This window comes from Tasmannia lanceolata, unplaced genomic scaffold (assembly GCF_043159265.1).
Source record: "Tasmannia lanceolata isolate RefF3 unplaced genomic scaffold, GAP_Taslan_0.1 ptg000044l, whole genome shotgun sequence".
Classification (NCBI taxonomy): Eukaryota; Viridiplantae; Streptophyta; class Magnoliopsida; order Canellales; family Winteraceae; genus Tasmannia; species Tasmannia lanceolata.
Window position 1 is genome coordinate 18,891,168 of NW_027518721.1, and position 25,202 is coordinate 18,916,369.

Consider the following 25,202-nt stretch of genomic DNA (forward strand, 5'->3'; position numbering starts at 1 on the left):
TAGGATGTCCCCACCCCCTTCTGGAGTAGGACTAGTCCCTAGTCCCTACACGCAACGACCCACTCACCATGTGGGTCAGGTAAGCTGGGGGCGGCGGGATTCGAACACTCGTCAAGAGGGAGCAAGCCCGTGACTTTATGCCGAAGAGCCAACGCCTCGGTGGGTAAACACCTTTCAACATGAATAGTGGGTTTCTGAGGTCGAGCGTGTCAGATGGGAATAAACACACGATCAAATTTGGAGCATGGCTCGGGTTCAAGTTAGGTAGGGTTGCCCAAAAGCCTCAACCCTAACCCAACCCAGCCCGAGCCAAAATTGGGTTGAGCCGGTCCAAAGGTGCACCCCTTTCAGGTGGTCCTGCGTGCCACAAAACAGGTGTCATCTGTACGTCTCCAATCATTCGCGACGTGGAAGGTCAGACAACTCCAACTTCTTCTTCTTTCAAAATATAAAAAGCCTAAAAAGAAGAACCCAAAAAGAAAAAGAAAAGGCAAAAGTTGTGTGTGTTTTTTCTTCTACATTTTCACAACTCTACAATCGGAAAACCCAATTCTAATCGTCACTCGATCAAAACTCTACTGAACCTTCAATTTTTTTAGATCCCGATTCTTTGACAGCTTTGTTCCTCTACAATTATTTCCCCCCCGTTTTTTCCCGATTTCTCGAGCTCGAAAATATGGTTTCTGCAAATCGGGAAATGGCGGTCTATTGTTTTGACACGCTCGTCGCGCATTATAACAGCGAACAGACTCCTCCTCCCGCTTTTGATGAAGGCCAACAGTACGTTTCTAGGGTTTCAATTCGATCTGTTAAAATCCATGATCTCTCTCTCTCTCTCTCTCTCTGATTTTTTCTTCTCCCTTCTTCTTTTGAATTTGATGGAGTTTTTTTTATTGGTTTGGGTGTTATTAGGGTTTAATTGACTGGTTATTGTTTTTATTTATCTGCATTTTTGTAAAATCTCATGCTTTCGTGTAATCTGATGTGATTATCATCAGGCTTTTTTATATTCCTCTTTTCGTCCTATTTGATTGGATGTGTTTTATCTTAAATTTCCCTAATTTCAATTTTTTCTGCATTTAGATGTAATTCATGAGCCTTTTGGGTTCTCTGCGTTTTTTTTGGCAACTTGGCATCAGATGGATTTGGATGAATTTTCAAATAACTCTGTTTGGATGCCGCATGCGAGGCATCCTCAGGCAATATCCAAGCAAAAAGGAAAAGAAAAAAACTTCAACTTTATGGTGCTTGGTTGCCAATGTAGCATCGAAATCCCTAAAAACTACTAGACAAGAAACATGTGTAATAATTGCTTGTCTGGTGATGAGGCATTACGTATCTTTCCATATGAAATAACCCAAAAAAGAAGAAATTTCATAGGTAATTCCCCCCAACCCAGTTAACTTTGCATCCAAACAGGGACTTTGGCTTTATCGGGGTTTTAAAATCCTACCCTCCTCCATGGACTTGCCCAATGAATGCTTAAGCATCCAAATGAATATAGATTTACCAGGGTTGGTTTTACCTTGTTTCTGTTTTTGTTGGTGATGGTGTTACTCCTGCTAACTTGTGTTTTTTGTATTGATTCACCTCTTTATAGTGTCCCACACCTGATTTATTGGAATGAATTTTAGGAGACCCTTTTCATTTTTATTTTTTTGCATTCCATTCAAGGTATTCCTCTACCATATGCTTCCGTACTCGTTTCTGTTCTTGTAATTTAGAGTATAGTTTTAGGTTAAGATTGCAGAGCACCCTGAATACTTTTTGGTCACTTCTTATCCATTTTCTTAGACTACTGAAAGAAACTATTGTCTTATCTAAAGGAAACAAGTGTAGAAGGCCTCTGCATTGCTCATGACAGGCCTTCTTTTCAGCAAACTATATAATTCCATGATTTTCAATTTTAGCGGCTAAACTTATTACCTCCTAATGGGTATGGGTTATCTTAATCTAGGTTAAAGTGACTCAAGGAGGGAGATAGAACACAACCTTCTCTCACAGAATGATGGATGCAAGGAGAATAATGAATTAAATCAAATAAATTCTGAAAAAGGGCATCTGGTGGGAGACAAGACTGAGTTAGGAGAAGTGATCGTTTAGCTCCTTTAAGCATTTATACCCCAAAGAATTTGCCACACTAAGCTTGATGGTCTTGACTTTAGAGTTTAGATGCTTGTTCAATGACAGTAAACTGTGGCTGGGGTTGAGCAGGATGAGATTTGAAATACGGTATTGAAGATGGGTGGAGACTAATCTTTGGGACCGATCAGCTTTGAAATGGTGTTCTTCTAGTAGTAATAGGACGTGCTAAGAGAGATTGAACGAGTCTTTGAAAGAGTTCTATCCCAAAGAACACCATCTGATCTGAAGAAGACGATTGCGATGTAGAGCCTCGTATGTGCGCATTGCTGATGAAGGGTTACTCATATGTGGAAAGAGTTAAGGTTGTGCTGTGTATATGTTAAGCGGAATGCCAAACCCATAGTAGACTTTACCATCCCTATTGAATACTTGTTGTATCCTCTGTAGGTTGTTTCATCCAGGTAGAAGTGACCCATTATCAACATTTAATAAATATGGTCACACCACTTTCTTCATGCTTGTAACAAAAGGGGGAGGGGCAGCTGAGGTAACATATATCTGGCTTATTAGGTTGGTGTGGTCCGTATGACTTACACAATTATTTCTTTATCCATTGCCAATAGACTCAAAGGGGTGCTTGAGAAAGTTATCTTTCCATTCCAAGGAATGTTTGGTAGGGACACAATGCTAAATGGAGTTATCATTATTGAGTGTTTAAACTTGAGGACAAGAGAAGGGCTTCCAAGGCCATTCTTTTTTTATTTGAATGGGAAAAATGCATTTTAAGATGTTTATTAACACTCCTCCATGACTCTTTTTTTCCCTTTTGAATGATAAGCGAGGAGGAAGACGAAAAGAGAAAGAAACGAGGGAGAAAGAGAAAGAAAGAGGGTCCTTTTAATAACCCTTCTATAGTGTTTTATTAGGAAATCCCGAGAATATTCCTATGCTACTAGTACTAAATAACCCCCAAATGAATAAAAATAAACATCAATATCTGCAATCGAAATTAAGAATAAACAAGGGTCAACACCTAAGGATTTTTTTGAATGGCGAAGTAATCTATTAGAAAAAGAAATGAAGCCCTCAGTCAGTACAAAAGAAAATAAACATACAAAGCAAACAGTCCTATCCTAAACTACAAATACAAAAAAATCATGGAGGAAGGTCATCAAACAACTCTAGTCTAGTTCTGTCTACACTAGATCGAGCCATCTGATCTACATTGCTGTTCGCTGATCTTCGTGCATGCCAAAAATGAACCAAATGCCCCTCCTCCAATCTATCCTGAATTTCTTCAATGATATTCGCAAACCTCTAAGGATAGGGATTCCTCCTGTCCATCCATCAGATCATTAAGTGAATCTCCTTTTACAATTAGGCAGCCTATATGTTCACAATCAACAAATCTGATACCATACAAGACTAATCCAATGGACTAGTGGTGGCTTTGACGAAAGGTGGATAACTACATTCTCTTTGTGGTTTCTATATGCTCTTTGAGCTTGGAATATGTTCAGATGTTTATATGGGGGATTAGAAGTACTGTGACTTATTTCTATGAGGGTTATGGTGATTATGTTAGATGGATGTGGGTGTAGATAACTTGGTTCTTTTATGTTTTTTAGCCCAGGATGTATGATCCTGGATCTTCATGCTATGTAAATCGTGTGGGACCACTTGTCCCCAATGTAACTTTCATTGTATGAATATATATATGTCATTTTTCAAAAAAAAAAAAAAAGAAAAAAAAAAGAAGACTGCTATCACTTTCGCCTCATTGGAATCCTTCACTACTATTGGACCTAAGAATGCCCACTTACACTGAAGTTGTCACTAACAAGATCCCTGTATGTCCTAGATTTCCTATATTTGCCCGTTGAAATTAATTTTGGTGCAAACCCAGAAGGGCTCACGATTATGCCGGAGAACCTTTAGAGCTTAATGGGTTAAACTCCCGGTAGACTGGCACAAATCAGCCCCATTTTCAGATTAGGCATTCCAGAAATTAATCAATCCATGATAAAAGATTTAATTTGATCTAACCTTTGAGATAATCCAATGATAAGTCTAAAATTCTGCTCAAACATTTGCTGCAAATAAAGTTCACATTAAAGAATAATAAATACAAACAGGGCAATAACAAGTATAAATACATAAACAGGACAATAACAAGTGGATGGTTGGAATGCAATCTGAAAATAAAGAATGTATCGGTCCTAGTTGCCTCCTAAATAGGGTAAATAATGTATGGAATGAGGTGAGGGTAAAAGTATAAGGCCAAGTGTGTCGGTGAATCAAAATATCAAGTCCAAAACAGGCTGAAAACCATAAACAATTAGACCTCACCGGTAGATATATGTGCCTAGCGTGAAGTGGCCCAAGAGAAGTAGTGGAACAGCCGGGAAGGTCCAAAAATAGTCCAAGATAACCAACCGCAGCCCGCAATGGATGGAACTGGATTGGAGAAAATGCTCTCATGTGTAGCCCGGACAACAAAATTAATAAGGAAATATGTATAAGGCGGCAAGGTGCTGCTATATAGGCATGGTTTCAAATTTCGGTTTCGGAATGCGTTTCGGTCCTCACCGAAACTAAAATTTCGGACGGAATCTGACGAATTCGAATAAAATAATATTTTATCTCGTACAGAATTTCGGCCGAAATTCCGAAATTTCGTAACATCGAAGAGAATTAAACAAAAGAGTCAACCAGGGGTGTCAAACCATGCGTTCCATAATCTTGGCCAAAATTTCGGGAATATATTAAATAATTAATAAAAATCGAGATTTTTGGGTGTCATCACTTAAACTTAGGACGAAATTTCAGGATAAGGTCGAAATTTTGAAATTTCGGTCGAAATAAACAACCGTTTTGGCCTCGGATATGTGTGATTTTTGTGTCGGTCTCGACTGAAACCCAAAATTTCGGACCGAAATTTAAAACCATGTATATAGGTATGAACGTGCATGAATTGAGAAAAAAAGTGAAAGAAAGGCAGAGGAAGGGCTCTAACCAGGAGAGTTACCAGCCCAGTAGAAGTAAAAGGAAAAGAAGGTCGAGAAGCCAAGAAAGAGGATAGAAGGGACTGTTGGGTGGTGAACAACCCCGTATGAGGCTGCAACCTTGTCCTGGATCTTCAAAAGGAGCCAAAGTCTAGAGCATCCAAGCACCATCTAGGGTTTGTGCCTTTTGTTGGGTAACTTGCCTCAACGAATCCAGACGGTGGACTTTTTGCGAGCCGGGAGGTTTTGATTGTTGACCATTGTGCGCTATGTTTGGAGGCTGGGAAACAGTGGACCACATTTTCATTCATTGCCGGGTGGCTAGAGATGTGTGGAGCAGGGTATTATCTAGGTTTGGAATCTCATGGGGAGTCCCTGCTAAGCTCATAGAAGTCCTTGAAGGGTGGTCTAGTATCTCGTGGAAGAAGAAAGGGAAAATTCTTTGGAATCTTTCTCTTAACAATAATATGGGTGTTGTGGAAAGAGCGATATGCTCGGATATTCAATGGATATTAAAAAAGAGGGCATTTCCTATATAATAAGTCCATTGCCTTGACCATTGCATGGGGCGAGATCCCTCCCTTGCTTTAGATTTGTATCTGCCTATGATTTATGGTATGGATGGCAGGGAATTTGCTATGATTCTATTCAGGTACCCAAGATCATTGAAGATTGGGTTCCCCCCTCTCAACGCTTATTAAAGTTGAACTTTGATGGGTCTAGCTTGAGGAACCTAGGACCGGCGAGTGGGGTGTGAGGTGGTGTGGGCCCTAGGTGGTGTGGACAACCACACATATTGGCTCCAACATGGCAAAATACTAAAATAAGTCGTAGATACAAAATAGCAACTAACTAAGAAGTCTCTAGGGGTTGGTCCTGTAGCTCAATGTTTTAAGATTTGTTTCTCAACCTTGATGTCGGAGGTTTGATCCCATCTTTCCCAGCAAAAAAAAATATAAAGTCTGTAAAAATAACAAGTAATCATAGCCGGGTCATATCAGTTTTCCCTGGGTGGGAAGAATTCGACTCCGTCGAGTAAGATTTTCTACATCTGGAAACACGGTCCCGTGAAATTGTCGCATCTGTACAGCACCTAACCACAGACCCAATCGTTGTTACCAACAAACTAAGTACCGCCAACGAAACCCTCAACTAGTCTCGAGCGTCCATGTGTCTATGAAGTAATCTCCAGAAGGTGTCAAGATGTTGAAGAAAACTCTGGCAAACCTCTGAAGGATGTAAAATGAGTGAATCCAATTGTGAGATGATCATGACGATGTAGTATCATCATCTGAATCCTCGTGCTGAATATCTGGGCTTTGTGGTGTTGGTATGAGCCATGGATTTAAATTTCGGTTTCGGTACCAATTTCGGCCTTGGCTGAAACTATTTTTTTTCCCAATAGTCTATGCCTCCAAATCAAAGCAGCCCCTTTTAACTTTGTTTTACCATGAAGTTAATCTTCCGTACTTTTGGCAAATCATTCCATTCGAAAAAAGTTTTCTATACTGATTAACCACTCCCAGAATTTTCAAGTTGGAGAATGCTATGAAAATCAGGGACTTCGATTTTCATTCCCCTCTCAAAATCTTGAGGGTCACTGTATTCATAGGGTCATCTTCGTTCTTAGCTCTTTCTTCAAAAAACTTGGCATGCAAGACCAATGTTCCCACGACCCAGGAATGAGACTCAGGGGGTTTCTTTGTTCCATTTCATTTTGAAATAGATTCTTTTCCTCCAAATTTGGCATCAAATGATCAGATTGATGGTGTTTTAAATTTTCTTTTGGAAAATCTTTGCTTTTCCAGCATGGTTTTAAATTTCCACCGAAACCGATACAAAATGACCAAAATGTTTCTATTTCCATGCCCACTGAAACGATACCGAAATCGAAACGCATTCTGAAACCAAAATCGTGAGTGCATCAGTGGCTTACTACATCAGTACATGTTACACAATTATATTTCTATGAAATGCATGTGAAATGTGGTGTATGTACTATGTATACACATTTATATAGATTACATGTGAAATGTGGTATGGACTAAATTATCAGACATGCGTGACAATGCATCACTAGGCGTTTGATGTTATTAAACCATTATAAATGGTTGTCTTGCATATGTGATGGTTTCATCTTAAAAATTTTATCATTTGCAGCTGTTTCTATATGTTTATGTTATTTTAGTTTACAGGATTTCCACCGAAAATTCCAACTGAGACTGAAACATATCTGTTTCCGTGGCGACCAAAACGAAAATTAAAACCTTGCCTTCCAGTTGTTTGTTGGCACGAGTTGGACGGATTTCATCAGATTGCTCCTTGCGCATAGCTTGAAGCTGTTGTATTAGGCAACCACTGTTGGATCAAATCTACCAGCATCTCATCTCTTTGTCATTGGTTGAGCTTTTATCACTCTCTGTGATGACCTAGATCAGTTTAGGAATTACAACTTGTTTTTTTTTTTTTAATTTTTTTTAAGAATTACAACTTGCTCTGATGCCAAAAAAGATGATGGGAGTAAAGTCCTGCGAGAATGGAGACAAATTGTATGAGAAATGTAAATAAGGGGTTGCAAGGTAGATTGTCTTTTTAGCTTATCTTGGTTTGCCACTTTGGATGGTCTATAAAATCTATCGTTAAGTATGATAAAGATGTAGAAGTATAGAAGAGAAAGGAGAAAAATCATGTGGGAGTTCTAACTCAATTCCAGGGCAAATGAGAAAGCAGACGTCGATGGTGGGTGGGGTAGGGAAGAAAAAGGCTGTCTTAAAGTGGTCTCCTCCTTCGGCAGGAAGATGGCCTGGGGATTGGACTTGCCCTTCCTGCCACTACCACAATTTCAAATGGCGGGCTCGATGTCGATGGTGTTACCAGGGAAAAAAAAAAAATCTGCCCCTCTCAATCTTGGGCCGAATCTCGTTACTCACCCTCAACAGTCCTCGGCCAATGCCGGCGGTGAGGACGAGTTGTGGCCGGATTCCGGAGAAATATCACATCTTTTGAGAAAGGGATCCCTTCACTTTTTGTATCCGGAAAGGAAGTGGGAGCTCGGGTTGAAATATTAAGAGCATGCCTGGTCGGAAAAAAGACCCTAGATGATCTCTGGGCCTGGGCCTAGGCCAAACGACTTTGGAACTTACCTTCCCTCTCCTGCCCTTGTTTCCTAACGAGGGATGAAGTTCTTTTTATGTTTGAATCAGTAGACCAGGCTGCATCGATTTTGGCCAAGGGGGTGGAAGCGTGTGGGAACCAATTGCTATCTCTCTCAGCTTGGAATCAGGGTTTTATCCAGGGAGCGGAAGAAACCTGGGTTAACTTTTATGGAATTCCGTTACACGCATGGGCAATTTCAACAGTGGAAGCCTTGAGAAACATTTTTTGTCCGGTCTTGGAAGCAAGGATGGAAAGTAGACACAGGCAGTGTATGAGCTTCTTTTTGGCTAGAATCCTCGCTCCTAGATGGAAGCATTCATGTTCTTTTGTTCTCCTCTGGATATTGGGTAACTGCTTTACTATAAGAATTGAAGTCTCCCCTCCTCCTGAAAGAAATGGACCGAACTCGGATTTGCTGACACCCACCCCCCCCCCCCCCCCCCCCCCCCATTGGTTGGTTGGGGGTCTGTTGGAGGGAAAACCGTTGAACCTTTGGGGCCCACCTATTTGAATTCAAAATTCAAATCTCATCAATCAAAGAAAGGGAAAGGAAAATTCAAAGAGGCTTTTCCCAATACTCCACTGGCCCCACATCCCTTAGAATTTGAAGGACATACATCGGATCCCGTGTCTCATCATTCAGGTCAAAATGGTATTTTTTCTGATCCTAATAGGACTGAGCAAACAAAAGCTCTTGGGAGGGCGGATTTTTCTCAAATACAGTGCCTCAAGCGCGTTAGATCAAGTAAAAGCAGGGCTAACCACCCTATTGGAGTGCGCTTGAATTGGAATAAATCTTTGGGTGTCCTAAAATCAAGGAAAGCGGAGTTCCGCTTGGTTGGTTCGAATTTCAAGAATCAATGGAAGCTACATTCCGACAATGCTTAAAGGAATAAAATGGTCGAATGGGGTCCAAAAAATGATTTTCTACATCTACCCAGGGCATATGTGGCCCTTGGGTGATCGGGTAAAGGTCATTGGGGTTTTGTTCCTCTAGCTTCATCCCTATGGAAGCTAGATGGATTATAGGTTTTTTGGAAAATAAAAAGGTAGGAAGTAAAAGGAGAAGCAAAAAATGGATTTTTGATGGGTGCTATACAGATGGGTGAGTTGGTTTTTTGAAACAAGCAAAAGATTGCCGCTTATGCTATTGAATTGAAAAAACTTATATCAAGGCAGCTGAATCATCGGAAAGGACAAGAGGGAGTCAGCGATTTCCCTTAAAGATGGATCTAATCATCATAAAAAATAGCATAGCATTTAAGGCGCTTGTGGAAATCGAAGGGGATGATTAGAATCCTGTCAGAAACCATTCTAGGGCCCTATTGTTTGATTACTTAGTATAGGAATTTTTGTCATATTATCCTTGGAAGCCGAAGAGGCAGAAAGACTTTGTCCGGAGACTGCCTGGCTCCATAAATGCGTTCATATCAAAGCCTCGGAAAACTCTTCTATTTCGCCATTGTGGGTGGTGTGGGGGCGGTTATTGGTAACTGTAGGCGGTTGCCCCTATAATAAAAAGAGGGGGAGCTTTGGAAGTAAATAGTAGAATTGAAAACACAGTCCTCTCGTTGCCCCATTAAGGAATATGGAACACCAGGATCAGAGCCTCCCTCCACTTTCATCTTCATCAGTCGTTCCGGCCATAAGTTGGAAACGAAAGCGGCACATGGACTTTATGGAAATAGAGGAGGCTTTGCTCAGGATTAGGGGGGCATTGCTAATAACGAAGAAAAGGCTTTTAAGTCTTCGCCAACCCTAAGGGAAATCATTAGTGATTTCATCAAAAGGCAATGGTCGCTTTTCAAAGACGACGCTAATAGGAGAAGTGAGGCCTTCTTTAGTCTGACAGGGACTTCAATGTTAAGGAGACCCATAAACCAATGCACAAGCATCCTTTCTTCATCAAATCCTTGATGGAAGAGAGAAGCTTAAGACGACAAGAGTGGGAGGCGAAGAAAGCAGTGGGGATACGAAAACTTGAAGAGAAGAGAGCGGCCGGAAAGGCGCTAGACGACAGGGATCTACAAGAGGAGGATCTGGACACAGTGGCGAGCGAAGAGGCTTTTCGTTACGAATTCAAGTTTTTGTTAAAGGAACTGGGTAAGTGTACAGTTGAGGAGGAGAGAGGGGGGGGGGGGGCATTTTATGATTGGTGAAGAAAAGTTCCTTTAAAGGAATAGTAGTATCAATGGTTGTCAAGATCTTCGGTGGGAAGATCGCAATGGATTTAGCAAAGTTTTTTGGAATCTTTCAGGGGTGGGAAGATCTCCCATAAGTGTAGAAAGAAAGACTATTTTGCAAGGTGGTTGGGTTGGATGGCTCTCAGAGCCGTTTGGGTGGATGTTAAAGATGCTCGGGAAGGCCAATTATTGGTTTTATAGTTTTCTTTTTTGTTTTTCTTCTACCTGGAATGCTCCAGGTCTTCATATGTTGTAATACTTGGGGGACTACTGGTCTCCCTCGCATGTATCCCTCGTATGATTTTAATATATCCCTGTCAACTTTCAAAAAAAAAAAAGGTTCTAACTCAATTCCTTTCATTTATTATAGTAACTCAATACAAGTGACACACGCATGCACGAGGGTTGTAATGGCAAAATGCCCCTACTTATACATTTCAACCACTTTTAAGTTCTAACACTCCCCAACAAGCTGAGGTTCCCTTGGAACATGTTCATTTTGTTTACTATGCTGTGATGGTGGTCACCAATGAGGAAAAATACCCTTAATGCAAGAGAAAAAGACAAATGACATTGAGAATTTTCAGAGGATCCTAAAGTGAGTGGACTCCTTACTGACATCACCACTGCAACACCTATAGGGCACACTTTTCCACAAATTCATGCTTTGTCCTTGGCTATTGATTCAAGGTTTTCCTCCCATAGTACCTCAAAAAACTAACAAAGATGGCAACTTTGACTCTGGAAAGCTTTGGATAATTTAGTGCTTTTTGACCACCTTATTATTGGTTTCGCAAATGATAGTGTCTCTTCTAATTGGTAGAACCTTTCTGTTGGTTGCAATCAGTGACCGAGTTCAAAGCTCTGTGTGCACTTTGTCTATAATTACTATATTAGTTTTTTGATGAATAATTGTTATCGAGTTCCTCCAGTAAAAAAAAATAAAAAAAAATTGTTATCGACTTCCTTTGGAAGTTTTCTTAAACCGAACTAACGAAGTGTCTGGTGGTACCTATTTTTGTTAAAGAAAAAAAAGAAGATAAAAGAGAATGAAACTAAGGCCAAATTGTTGCCAAATCAGCTTGTTGAAATTGGGCCGTTCTTGTTGGTCTATGTCTCTGAACTGGTTCCAACTGAATTAATTACTTGGATCTAATCATTTCTTCCATTTCTGTTTAATGGTCGGTTTACACTTTGCACCTTCTATTCAAAAGCTCTTTTTTTCCCATAGTAATCTACTTCACTATATTTTTCTGGGACCCTCCGTATTTAATTATAATATCTGTCCTTTTCTCCTAGAAATGTACTTATTTTAGTGGACAGTTTTAAAGAATTTATTATATTCGATATTTTAACTTCTCGTCTGTTTATCTTAATCTCATGTGAAAAGTTACCTGGTTTCAGCCCATTGTTTGTCACTTGGAAGAAAGCTATTAATGGCGGGGAGCCTCGTCTACGTGGATGCATAGGAACCTTAGAAGCTCGTTACTTGATCAATGGGTTCAAGGACTATGCTTTAACTAGGTACATTTTTTGAATTGTGTGTTTTATTTTTGAAGCCATTGACCTCTATTTCTGTAAAGTCATTGATTCCATGCATGTTTTGAACTCTTCACGTCTCATCTCATGTCAAACCAAAGTGAAATGCAAATGGAAGTTGACTGGGACTGAGAATGATCTTGTTCCCTATTTCTCCCACTTGTGGGATCTTTCCCAGGCATTCCTGGTAGCAATTTTTGAAATACTGTTTATATTGTCTTCACCATTTGCATATTATATATTCATATGAAGTATTAATATGTGATCATGTAGTGGAAAGGTCGATGACTTGAAGAAAAAAAAGGAAAAAAATCATTGGTAACAAGTGAATCACCATTAATAGGTTCAACAACAAGTTTAAGAACTTTGGGAGTAGAGAAAGTGCCTAGATCCAATGAGTAATATGGATGCTGCAAGCAGTGCAAGCGTGTGAGCTTCTTGTTTCTCACTGACTTTATACTCAACACCTCGAGGGGGAAGGAGAAAGAGAAACAACGTGAATATTAGAAACAAGATAATAGTACAGGACGAGAACTATAAATGACATTTTATTAGTGAACAATTTGGAGTGTTGACTATTGTAAATAACAGGTTACCATATGTATGCCCATCCTCTTTACTGTCTGATGAGGCTCATACACTTGCCGTTTTGATCATAGTTTCTGCGTTCTCTTTTATTTATCACATGATTTGGTATGTACCTCAAATGAATAGGGCACTACTGAGTAGAACCCTCTTGACTGTCTTAAAGACCTTCCATTTCATTAACACATGATTCGGTATGTCCCACAAATGAATAGGGCACTACTGATTTCATTAACACATGATTTGGTATGTCCCACAAATGAATAGGGCACTACTGAGTAGAAACCTCTTGACTGTCTTAAAAAACCTTCCATTTTATTTACCACATGTAAGAGTATATTACCCTTTGACTGCATTATTCACGCAATCCCTTTTTTATTTTTTATCTTTGTGTCATTTGGCATATCACTGTTTAATTGGTTGTCTTATTTGTTGGCTTTTGTTGCTTTTATTAAATTATGCTTAATTGACTTTGTACCTATGATTTGGCCGACACTTCGTATTTATTGCCGACTCACGTGTCCTGCCGTGTCCGACACGACACGCGTGTCCACACGTGTCGACACTCCTTTGGACACTTTTACTTGTATTGCTGGAAGTGTTAGATTTAATGTGGGTGTGTGGACATGTTTTTGTACCGTGTCAAGTGTGATATTCTGTTTTTTTATTGAATATTGTGTTACCTCATTTAGACAACTCGTATCCATGTTGAAACTGGACACACGAATCCATATCCACAAATCATGATTACATATATTTCCTATTTTAGCCGTGCCCCCGTTTCTAAAGTTTGGGGGTTTGCCGTGTCGGACACTCCGTGTCCGTGTCGGCACGCGACACTCGTGTCCGTGTCCACAAATCATAGCTTTGTAGTATAGTGTCATGAAAATTTTCTGAAGGATTCATTAGCCTACCCCAACTAGTTTGGGACAAAGGCTTAGTTGAGTTGAGTTGACTTTGTAGTATAATGAACTTGCTGACATGGCTTGCCGCCGATTGAAAATGTTTTCTCTGCCTGTTTAATCTTTTGATTTTGCTGGATTTATGTTTTCTACATTTGCTTGCAAAATGCCAACTTATCGGTTTCCTTCTTTGTAATCTTGCAGTGCTTTGAGGGACCGCCGGTTTCCTCCTATACAGCCTAAAGAGCTGCCATATTTAGAATGTACAGTTTCCATTCTGACTGACTATGAATCTGCTCTCAACTACCTTGATTGGGAGGTCTGCCTTTTCTTTTCTTTTCTTTTCGGTGCTTTTTAAGTTTCAGATTATTAGAATGAATAATCAGAACTTCCCCCTAAAAAAAAAATCATGGTAATTCTCCAAATAAATGAATGGCAGCTTTCCCTGAATTTTGAAGCCAATGTCAAATATGATACTCAATACTTCTCTAGGCACAACGTACCTTGTCTGGCATTGCTATGGTACCAATACTTGTACTCGGATACTTCATGGATATTTTTGCTGGTCAAAATAGCTATAATGTTTGAAACATATGCCACTCACTTTGAATTAACTATAATGCATTTTGCCTGTAATGTCATATTTTTGAAATGATAATGTGGAACATATGAGTAGTATAGAATCTATAGATGCTATTTTAAATTTACTACTAATTCCATCTTCTAAGTTAAATATAATCAAGTTCCATGATATTTTATTTATACATGTCTTGTGCCTTATCTCATGATATAAGACATCTGTATCAGTATTCGTTTTAGTATCTGTGTACTAATTTTTTTTTTTAAATATTGATTCTTATCTCCTTTTTCTTGTCCTTTTTTATATCTGGGTATCACAGCAAACTTCTATGGGTCCTCCTTTTGATGTCAGAAAGATGTCATCTTTATGATCCTTCCCCTTTTTTCTGCTACAAACGTTCAGTCCACTGGACTTTTGAGGGCGTTCACAGGTGGGATCCTGTGGGCCCACCTGTGATCGCGTCTATCTCCAAACATTTTAATTTTCTTCTCATCTATCTCCAATTCGTCATCAATCAATGAAGCTTGTTCGATTGCTAGGTTCTTTCAGTGAACGCAATATTGTACTAGTGGCTGTTCTTTCTATTTGACCTCACAGAGTTCTAGACAACTCTCAATCTCTTGCAAGTCTTCTCAATCTTGGATTTTTAGACAGCATCATGGAGGTTGGGAAAACTGAATATTGTTGACATATGCAAGTCATTAGGAAGTTCAATCTCACAAGTGTTGTTGCCCATCTTCTTCAAGATTTTGCATGGTTCAATCATCTTCGCACGGGGTAAGATCCTAAAGACAGTAAGTTCAAACGACAAGAACCCTCACCGCAGGCTTCACTGATTTGTTTTTTTGAATAGTAACAATTTTATTAATGATGTGATAACCAGGTTACAATTACAGGGACCGGATGTCCCTCCACAACAACATGCATTAATCCTACCCCATACCAGACCTATATATTTCCAAAGTCTACAGGCCAAATAATTATTTCTTCCCTTTCCGCTCCATCTTTGGCCTGTTTATCAGCCTCCTCATTGGCCGATCTGTGCTGTGCTTAAATTTAGGAGATAGTGATGTTACTAGAACCCTGATTTCTGATATGATGCCCGTTAGGACCCATGGTCCAGTCACTTTGTTGGTCGCCCATGATATGACATTCCTTGAGTCCCCTTCCACTACAAATTTGCCCGTCCCATGAGTTGCGTACCATCTCAACCCCCACAGAAGTGGCTCTTGCTTCCGCTTCATTGGCATCACAAACTCCGACCGGTCCTGAGTAAGAAAGAAGGCATCGCCCGTTTGAGTCCTGGAAGAGGCCACCTATACTCGCAATGCCCGGGTTTCCTTCTGAATTCCTGCCAAAATTTAGTTTTATCCACCCATTTGGGGGTGGGCTCCAACATGGTAGCACCTTTTGCTCGATCTTCTTCTTGAAAATGATCACTTTCCAGTCCCTTAGAATCTCTCTAACGCTATAGCTAGGCTCTTCATTACCAATCTGTATCCACACTATCAGATCAGATTTTATATCCAAGGCTATTCTCCCCCAACTCCTTTTTTGATCCTTAATAAGGCTAATAGGTGATCCAGTGATTCCTCATTGCATGAACACAATTCGCACCTGCTTGCCATTTGAATGCAGACTACTATAGGCCCGCACTGCTGATGTCAGCAGGTTTACAGTCTTTCAGGACTGTAATTTCTTACTGTATTCTACTAGAAAGTTTCAGGGCTGCTGGGTATTCACAGATGGGTGTTTTTTTTTGGAATGGAGAATGTAAAGAGGAATGTAAAGGGGGAATAGTCCTGGAAAATTTTATCTTTTAAGGCCCTGGAGCTATCTCCTAGGCCACCATACGATGTAATCCATGGGGGGACTCCTGGTCCCTTCTTCATGTATCCTTCGTATGAATTATCAATATATTTTTGTCACTTTTCAAAAAAAAAAAAGAAGATTTCATCAGCATCTAATCTGCCAGAAACAAAAAAGGTTGCATTGCCTTCTGGTGTGTTTTCTTGTAATACATGATTGAAATGTGGTCTCGTGATCCAATCTTTTGAACTGTTTCCAAATAGTGTTAATCACATTCTAACAATCTTCTGTAAGACACATTTTAGCAAATTGATTTTTCCATGTGTAAACTGGATATTTTATTGTTTCAGGTTGGAAAGCATGGTCTAATTATTGAATTCACTGACCCTGATTATAATACAAGGCGTAGCGCAACATACTTGCCTGATGTAGCTGCCCATGAAGGTATATTCTGTTTATGGTCAGCATTTATTCTATTCCCTTGTTTACTTTTCCTCAATTTCTGTAGGGAAGACCCTACTGTCATGAAGAGGATCTTCTCTGAAAGCTTAAACCATCATTGTGTTAAAAACCAACCTAACTTAATGCAAAAAGTTGTTTATCTCTTATTTAGGTTCCCTACAGAAGATTTCTGGTTATGTTAGTTTAGCCATGGTTCTATACCATATCCATATGTCTTCAAACTTATTTGCATCTCCTTTTTCCTGACAAATTTAAGTTTACATTTAGGTTTAAAATGGGTGTAAAATTTGTTTTTGCGTTGAAAGAAACATAGTCTAGGAATAAAAAGAAAAGGGTTTAAAAAGGAAGAAAATGTTTTGATTTCTAATAACAAAAACATGTTTTATACTTAGTTTGTGGTTGTTTGGTTCTTGGGCCCAAAACAGGCTGGACAAAGACGGAGACAATCGACTCGCTGATGCGCAAAGCAGGTTACAATGGCGCTATCACCGAGTCGCTCCGCAAGCGCATCCGTTTGACTCGCTACCAGAGCACCCTCTACACACTCCACTACAATGACTATGCCTCCCATGTTAAAACAACAAGAGGAGCAGTCCCTGCACTTGTTGGACCCAAGCCCAACAATTGATTTATCCCAATATCTTTATAACTGAAGTTGGAAATTCGAAAGGCTTATTTAAACAGTCCTCTTCATTGATCTGTTGTAGTTGTTCTTCAAATTATATTTGAGGAAAAAGAAAACTCTTACCCAATGATTGTGACTATATATAAAACTCAGTTATTAACAGCTTCACATGCCAAGCTGTATTATGTGAACTTTAAACTTGTGACTTACGATATATGTATGGATCTATTTTGTGATCAATCCACTCTCTTATTCATCATTGCCTCATTTGCGTTCAAATTCTCTTTGGTGGGTGGAAAGGAACCTCACTCCTCTTTGGATCTCTGAAAAATGTTTGCATATAATCTTATGGGTGCTAAACGGATGGCTACCCTTCTAAAAATCCATCCGCAAGGGCGCCCCATTGGTTCCGCTTCACACAACCATATTTATAACTGTCCTCAAAATTACAAAATTAAAGGAATTATAAATGCAGTTAGGTGATGTGGATCTAATGTGATGCCCATGCCGCTCGGTTTTTGCGAGGGTGCCCTTCAGTTTAGCATTCCTCTAAGCTTACGTGCAAATGATTTTGATGTTAAATGTGATCGTTTTCAAATAATGTTTATAGAAGAATGCTAGACTCACAGGAGCCCTTGCAAAAAAAAAGGAGAGGGTAAAATGGTTTTAGGACAGTTATGAAACTAATTTTATGTATCATTCTAAATGGGTATTGACCCACCCACCCCCTTTTTTGCAGGGCTGATTGTAGCATTACGCATGTTCATAATAGTTTTAGAAATGATATAATTAATGGTTTCCAAAGACGCCTTAATGTCCCATTTGCAAATTAGAGGGCGATGATAATTTTGGGGCAGTGATAAATCGACTCCCAAATATCTTAAATCGACTCCCAATGTCTCTCTCTCCTCTGGGTTAGAGAGAGAAAGAGGAGGGAGACAGACACATAGGGAGTCGATTTAAGATATATGGGAGTCGATTTATCACTCCCCTAAATTTGCACCCCCTTTAGGATAAATCGCCCCCCTTAACGTCCAATGACGCCAAACTGCGTTAATGTCTGCCACATATTCTTCTTTATTAGGCTTTTTTGACGTCGATCCAGGGTACAGGGTGCGGTGCGAATTATCCTCCAGGGAGTGCGAATTTATCATCTCCCTAAAATAATCTTATTTGCAAAGAAGGACAAATTTTGGTGAAGTCCAATTGTCCAAAGAAGCCTTTGTGTTAGCATGAATATTAGCTGTATCATGTCAGATGATATATTAAGGGAAAATCATTAAAAAAATGCAAAGTTTATGTGAAATTGTGAACAAAGGGTAGTGATTTGAAAATTATAAAAAATGTGTTGTCAAGTGAGAGAAGATGACTTTTAGGACAAATATACCCCTCTTAATGGTTCCGGGGTATAAAATGTGGTTCCCTAGTGGTTCCGAGGTAGAAAATGTGGTTCCCTAGTAGTTCCGGGGTATAAAATGTGGTTCCCTAGTGGTTCCGGGGTATAAAATGTGGTTCCTTAGTGGTTCCAGAGTAGAAAATGTGGTTCCCTAGTGGTTTCGGGGTATAAAATGTGGTTCCCTGGTGGTTCTGAGGTATAAAATGTGGTTCCGTAGTGGTTCCGGGGTATAAAATGTGGTTCCATAGTGGTTCCGGAGTATAGAATGTGGTTCCCTAGTGGTTCCAGGGTATAAAATGTGGTTCCCTAGTGGTTCCGGGGTATAAAATGTAGTTCCATAGTGGTCCTGGAGTAGAAAATGTGGTTCCCTAGTGGTTCCGGAGTAGAAAATGTGGTTCCTTAGTGGTTCCGAGGTATAAAATGTGTTTCCCTAGTGGTTCCAGGGTAGAAAATGTGGTTCCCTAGTGGTTCCGAGGCATAAAATGTGGTTCAGTAGTGGTTCGAGGGTATAAAATGTGGTTCCCTAGTGGTTCCGAGGTATAAAATGTGGTTCCGTTATGGTTCTGGGGTATAAAATGTGGTTCCGTAGTGGTTTCGAGGTATAAAATGTGGTTCCCTAGTGGTTCCGGCGTATAAAATGTGGTTCTCTAGTGGTTCCGGGGTATAAAATGTGGTTGCCTAGTAGTTCCCTAGTGGTTCCGAGATATAAAATTTGGTTCCCTAGTGGTTCCGGGGTAGAAAATGTGGTTCCCACGCCGGGCCGGGTCGACCCGCATGTCACCCGGATTTTTGCCGTATTTTTTAAGATGTTTTTGGGAAATATTATCCGCACTACCGTATTTTGATGAGGACACTCTTCACTTTATTAAAAGTACGGTATGGCCCGCACCATAGGATGATCCAAACCGTCCATTAGATGGGCCACAGCCTAAATAGGTTGTGCCCCAAAAAGCATTTCCGTAGATTTATCCTAACCCTCTGATCAGAATGTTAGAGGGTTGGTCCTAACCCTCTATAGATCGGAGGGTTAGGATCAACCTATGGAAATGATTTTTGGGTCACAACCAATTTAGGCTGTGGCCCATCTAATTGACGCTTTGGATCATCCTATGGGAGGCCATACTGCACTTTTAATTAAATGAGGAGTGCCCTCATCAAAATACAGTAGTGTGGATAACATTTCCCTTTTTTGTATGGGAATTTGCTACCCACCTTTGCCGAGGCAACTTCTCGGCTTGTGGCCCATCCTTTGATGCAAAGATTGGCAGAAGTAATATGGGTGCAAAGGTGGCTAGCAAAAGCATAATTGCAAAAAATAGTAATCATTTCTTGCAAAAAATAGTAATCATTACGGATTTGTGGCTGAAGTGCTAAGTTTTAAATGAAAAATTACGAAAAAATGGAAGCAAAGTATTAAAATTACAAAAAAAATACCAAAATAATGCACTAACATAAGACAATTACCGAACTACAAAGTTTGACTGTCTTCCGTCGGAAGTCCAAACGTTTGTTCGGAAGTCCGAAGTTTTGTTCAGACTTCCGACGGAAGCCAGTAGAATAGGGATAATTCCAAAGATTTTTATTTTCAAATTGAGTAAAAATTCGAAGGATAATAGGGATATACATTGTGATCTTAGTGTCATGCAGGCAACCATAAATTGAAGCTTGATTTTGATGTTTTAGAATAAAAAAATGCAAAGAAAATAGATTTATCTTGAAAATGGGAAAAACAACAAAATTCAGTTTTAAGCTCAAAATTCATTTTCTTTGCATTTTGTAACACTGCTTCGATAAGTTTATCATGAATAAACCCTCATGATTACCAAACCCTGTTGTAAATGGCAGCCTTCAAAACCCTTCAATGGAGTTTTCCACGTTAGAAAAGTCTTGAGGAAGAAGAAGGTGGTAGGTGAGAAGGTAATAAGTGCATAGGGATAGGTGCAAAAAGGTGGAGAGAAAAAAGAGGTAGGAGGGGTATATCTGTCCTAAAACCATCTTCTCTCACCTGATAACACATTTTTTATAAATTTCAAATCAATACCCTTTGTTCACAATTTCGCATAAACTTTGCATTTTTTTTTATGATTTTCCCTATATTTAATTATTTGAGCATGTGCTTACTGTTATTCTTAAATTTAATAACACTAGAAAATATGCGCGTGTTGCACTTAGAAATGGCGAAAAGGATATAATTAGGGCATCTTTGGATCCAAGGAAAAGAAGATTATCTTTTTGAGAAACTTGTGTCTGGAATTTATTTTTTGTCTGGAATCAAATCCGTATGTGTTTGACAAATAGGTGTTTGATTTGAACTATCATTTTTGGTATAGGAATAAATGAGTACGAAATGTGATGACGTGATGAAATTTTCAGATAACATGAACCGGGTGCTTTTTTCAAATGAAGGTGTAATATATTAGGTTGAAAGATAATCCATTTGTGAAGTGAATGTACAGTTGGGAACCCTGGTAGAAACCATTAGAAGCTAGCCGTTAGAGGGGAGGGTGCCCAAGCCCTTGTATTCCTATCCACATCAATTCACTTTTTCCGATGTGGGATCTTTGCTTTCGTGTGGAACCCCCAACAATCTCCCCCTCTGCTTGGAAGCAACGGGGACAGTCTTGCCCCTCCACATGGAGGCAATTACGTGGGAACTACGAGATCTTCACTGTGTTGGGACCCAGGTAGAACTCACCCTTAACAGTAGTTGTTAAGTGGAGGTTGCCCAAGTCGTTATAAAGCCCATCCACATCTATTAACTTTTTCGATGTTGGATCTTTACTTTCACATAGAACCTCCTACAATCTCCCCCTTCCCGGTGGAAGCAACATGGACAATCTCGCCCCTCCACGTGGCAGGAACTTGGAAACTACGAGATCTTCCCTGAGAGATTTTTCCGTCCTCAGATTCATACCGGGGGTACCAAGATCTTCCTTGAGAGATTTTTCCATCCTCAGAGGCACACCGGGATTACCACCGCTCAGCTTTGATACCACTTATTGGGACCCGGGCGCAGGATCAAGTGTCATTAGAGGTTCTTTGAATTCTTATGCGATCTAGGCCCTTTGATGTGCATGTGTAATCCTTTTTTTTAAAATTTAATTTATTATCCATTATCTTCTTACAAAGAAAAAAAAAAAAAAAAAAAAGGAAACCTCCAAGCTTATGTCCCATAAGATTTATACTATAGAAGTTAAGATTCTACCGTACGAATCTGATTTGCTCTTCAATTTTGTGTGGTTGGTTGGTAACTTTTTGCTTTTTTAAGATGGCAAGCAAGAGGCATGTGATACATCGATAAAGAGCTAGAAAGTTGTTTTGATGACAGGCTATGAGTGTGTGTGTGAGAGAGAGAGAGAGAGAGAGAGAGAGTAATTTTCTTAAGTACAGGCAGAAAACAATCTTTTTCTAGTATAACTTTACTTTTGCATGGTAAACATTTACATCATAAAGTTTTCTAAGATTATTTCATAACCTAAGTCTTAGGTATGCATGAGGGTCCTATCGTCTATCTAGTTTTTTGATCAATTTAGAGGCTGATTTTGAAATTTGATCTCATCCAAACACTTGCATGCCTTTGTTTTCAATGAAATGTTGGATCTTTCTTATCCTCAGGGCCTTCTTTTGATAAAAGTGTCTTGTCGTGTAGATTTGATTTCCTTTGAAATCTTGTGGGTGAGGCCTTCTTTTGAGCTGGGCCCACAATCTTTGAGATGAAGACATGGTCTAGATGTGCTCAATTCCATGTGGGCCTCACCAGAGATGCCATGTCCTTGAGAAATTATCTCGAAGGAGACAAACACACACGGAAAGACAGTGCTAGGAAGTGAGGTTATACTTTTCTTCGTGGGGCCTGTTTGGATTGCAGGAATTTTCTGAAAAGTTTGGAAAGGAAAAATATTTCTAAAATTTACTACTTTTTATACACATGAAAATTATATCTTGAACCTACCCTTTTCAATTTTTATTAAGAGGGACCTTCAAATTGTGATCACATCCCTCTAAATTAACCATGATCATAGCATTTCCCTCGAAATAAATTCTGAGAAAATATTTTTCTTGCAATTCAGACAATGCCTTAGTCTCAAAATTAGGTGATTTTTTTTTTTACTTTTTACGAAATTCCGAATAAGTTGACATTTTTCACCAAACAATCATAAATTTTTTGAGAAATTCAAATTTCTAAAACTTGCAAATTCTGGGAATGAAATGCTGAATTTCTTACAAATTCGCGAATGACTTGTTAATTTCATGTGCTTTGTAAATCCTGCAAGAATTCGAAACCTGTAATGGCGGTAGTTGTATCTTAAAATAGAAATAATATTACATGTATATGGAGTATAAGTGTTTTAAATATAAAAATAACATATGATCTTTCTCGAATCTTCTCGATATTTTATGAAATCTATGATCTTAATTGATCGGTGAATTTTTTATTTTTTTATTTTTGTTTGTAAGTTGTCGGAATGAATCGTTTGCTTTATAGAACAAAGCCTTATTAAGGGGTCTTGGTTGGCCCCTATTTTCAACCATTATAGGATTGGTAGCCTCCCCAACATAAGTGGATGAGAAACTACCAGTTGGAAATGCCCCCACTATCATATAAATCAATTGGTCTGAATGACCCTCTTGTGTCTGACTCGGATTCTCATCATCGATTGGCCACTGCTTGAAATAATGATGATAAAGAAGAGGAGGGTTCAGATTTAAAACTCACTTTTCGACCACCTAGAAGCAGGGGGAAGGGAAAATTTGCTCCAGATATGTCACTAGAACGTTTGTTTCACCAAATTATTCCCCAATACGAACTTTGTAACTTGAATGTGATTCATTAACAAACTATCTTTATCGTGATTGTTCTTGTTTCAATGGAACCTCTTGTTGCCATTGAAACTTAAACAGACTATTGGAAGAAAACCTGCACATACGTGATCAGTTAGAAAGAGCACCGGAATTGACTCCAGGTGAGGCTCTCCGATGCTTAAGTTAGGAGCGACAACAACAAAAAGGTTTAGAATGAGAGTGCGTACCATGGGGTCTACCCTCGGGGTGCAAGTTTGGCCTTGTCAACCCTGAGCCGCCCTGAGCTGCCTGGAGCCGAAACAAGGTCAGGGCTGGATTTTCCAACCCTGTCAGGGTTCATTTTTTTAGACCCTGACTCAGGTCGGGTCAGGTTCTGGGTTAATGCCTCGGGTACCGTGACCCGGCCCGACCCTAAGTTTTCTATTATATAATTGAACCATCTGTGCATGTTTCTTTTGCTAATGTTTTCTATTATCTTGGATTGATGTTTCATTAGATTATTATTATTAATTGTCTCTCTTGCCCGTCATGTTGTTGAATTCATATTGTCTTATTTTGTTCCCTTTCTCTGTTTATTGATCATTTTGTTCTTTATGATAAGTGGTTGCTTTATTTTTGGCACTCTTAACAGGTATTTGCACTAGGATCAATTAGGGCCGGCCCTGCCCAATCAGGGCCGGCCCTGCCCAATCAGGGCCAATCAGGGCGGGCTAGGGCCAGCACTGAGCCCTGTATGGGTTGAGGTTTTTCGACCCTGACTCAGGGTCATGGCCGAGATAATGGGATCTAGGGTTGGGCTAGGGTTTTGAAAAACCCGACCCTGTTGCAGCCCTAGTCTACCCCTTTTTTTTATAGTGTAGAATAGAGTCTAAGCCTTTTAGGATTATGTTAACTCCTCAAGGTGTCTTTCCTAATCAGGCTTAAGCTGACTTCCCTAGAATATATTGAGGCTCTAATATGATATAGAGGAGGTATGATGCAGATTCCCTTACCAATGGATCATTCCCCATATAAATACGAGGTATTGAGGCTCTCATATGATATAGAGGAGGTAGAGATCCTTTTATGTGGGTTAAACTTTGGCCCCAAGTGTACTCGTAATCTTCTCTTTTATTAATAAATGGCACCTTTTTCAAAATAAAAATAAAAATGCCCTCTAATAGATCATGACTAATCCTCGGTCCATGAAAATAGCAGCTTCTCCTTTTCTATGTAGAACTATCATGTCCTCCTTTTACTGTTTTGGAAAAACCATTCATCTACATCAAAGCCAGAATTAAAAGAGTGGAAGGTAGAATGAGAAGATTGGTTCTTTTCCCGACAATGAATTCTTTCTGGTTTCATGAATTAGTTTCGACTATCTCTAAATATGTTGGCTCCCATGCAGTATCTCCAGTTTGTTGCAGTCCTGTGTCTACTGAATTTGTACTCCCCCCCTAACAATGGCACATCCTGACATCCTCAATGTGTTTAGTGCATGTTTAACACAAGCTAATCACGTAGAAAAACCCAACTTGCTTGGAGTTACAATTCAACATATGGGATGCTGTTACGGTACTGAGTGGGGATGGCCTAGGTATGGGACTAGGTGGGACCCAGCTTGGTATGGAATAAGTTTAAAGGGCTTAGCCTAATGTGTTCCATTAGCTCTGGAGCTTTTGGCGTATTGGTTAGGTTCCTAACATTTGTTATTAGAGTAGTTACAACATTTTGTATTCGAGTCACATAAAAGGCGACTTATGGAGAGAACTAACTGGAAAGGGCCACATAGTAAAAGAGTTAGAGTGAGGTTTCTATAACGTGATCCATCGTGTAAGGGGCGATCGGTGGAAGGGCTATCTAGAAAAAAAGGCGAGTGAAAACCGTCACAAAGTGGGCTGTAGAGGACAACAGATGAAGAAACGTGGTGGAATGTTACGGTCAAGAGTAGGAGCCGGTCTAGGTGAGACCCAGCTTGGTATGGGACATGTTTAAAGGGCTTAGCCTAATGCGTTCCATCAGCTCTAGAGCCTTTGGCGTATTGGTTAGGTGCCTAATATTTGGTATTAGATCATTCGCCATGTCTAGCATTC

The 25,202-nt window shown here is 39.6% G+C and overlaps 1 protein-coding gene across 1 annotated transcript; it reads left to right on the forward strand.

Moving 5' to 3' along the window:
- Positions 1 to 450: 450 nt before the first annotated feature.
- On the forward strand, positions 451 to 17,198 carry LOC143863610 (uncharacterized protein At2g38710-like). The gene is made up of 5 exons (XM_077374330.1): positions 451 to 780; positions 11,834 to 11,953; positions 13,660 to 13,774; positions 16,195 to 16,288; positions 16,732 to 17,198. The coding sequence occupies exons 1-5, from the start codon at positions 677 to 679 to the stop codon at positions 16,932 to 16,934; spliced, it is 636 nt and encodes a 211-aa protein (XP_077230445.1). The 5' UTR covers positions 451 to 676; the 3' UTR covers positions 16,935 to 17,198.
- Positions 17,199 to 25,202: the final 8,004 nt, after the last annotated feature.

Bases quoted from the DNA above. Each gene is read 5' to 3' on its own strand.
- LOC143863610 (XM_077374330.1), top strand. From the start codon at position 677: ATGGTTTCTGCAAATCGGGAAATGGCGGTCTATTGTTTTGACACGCTC. The intron at 781-11,833 runs GTACGTTTCTAG...ACCTGGTTTCAG, and splicing joins GCTTTTGATGAAGGCCAACA to CCCATTGTTTGTCACTTGGA. The intron at 13,775-16,194 runs GTCTGCCTTTTC...TTATTGTTTCAG, and splicing joins TCAACTACCTTGATTGGGAG to GTTGGAAAGCATGGTCTAAT.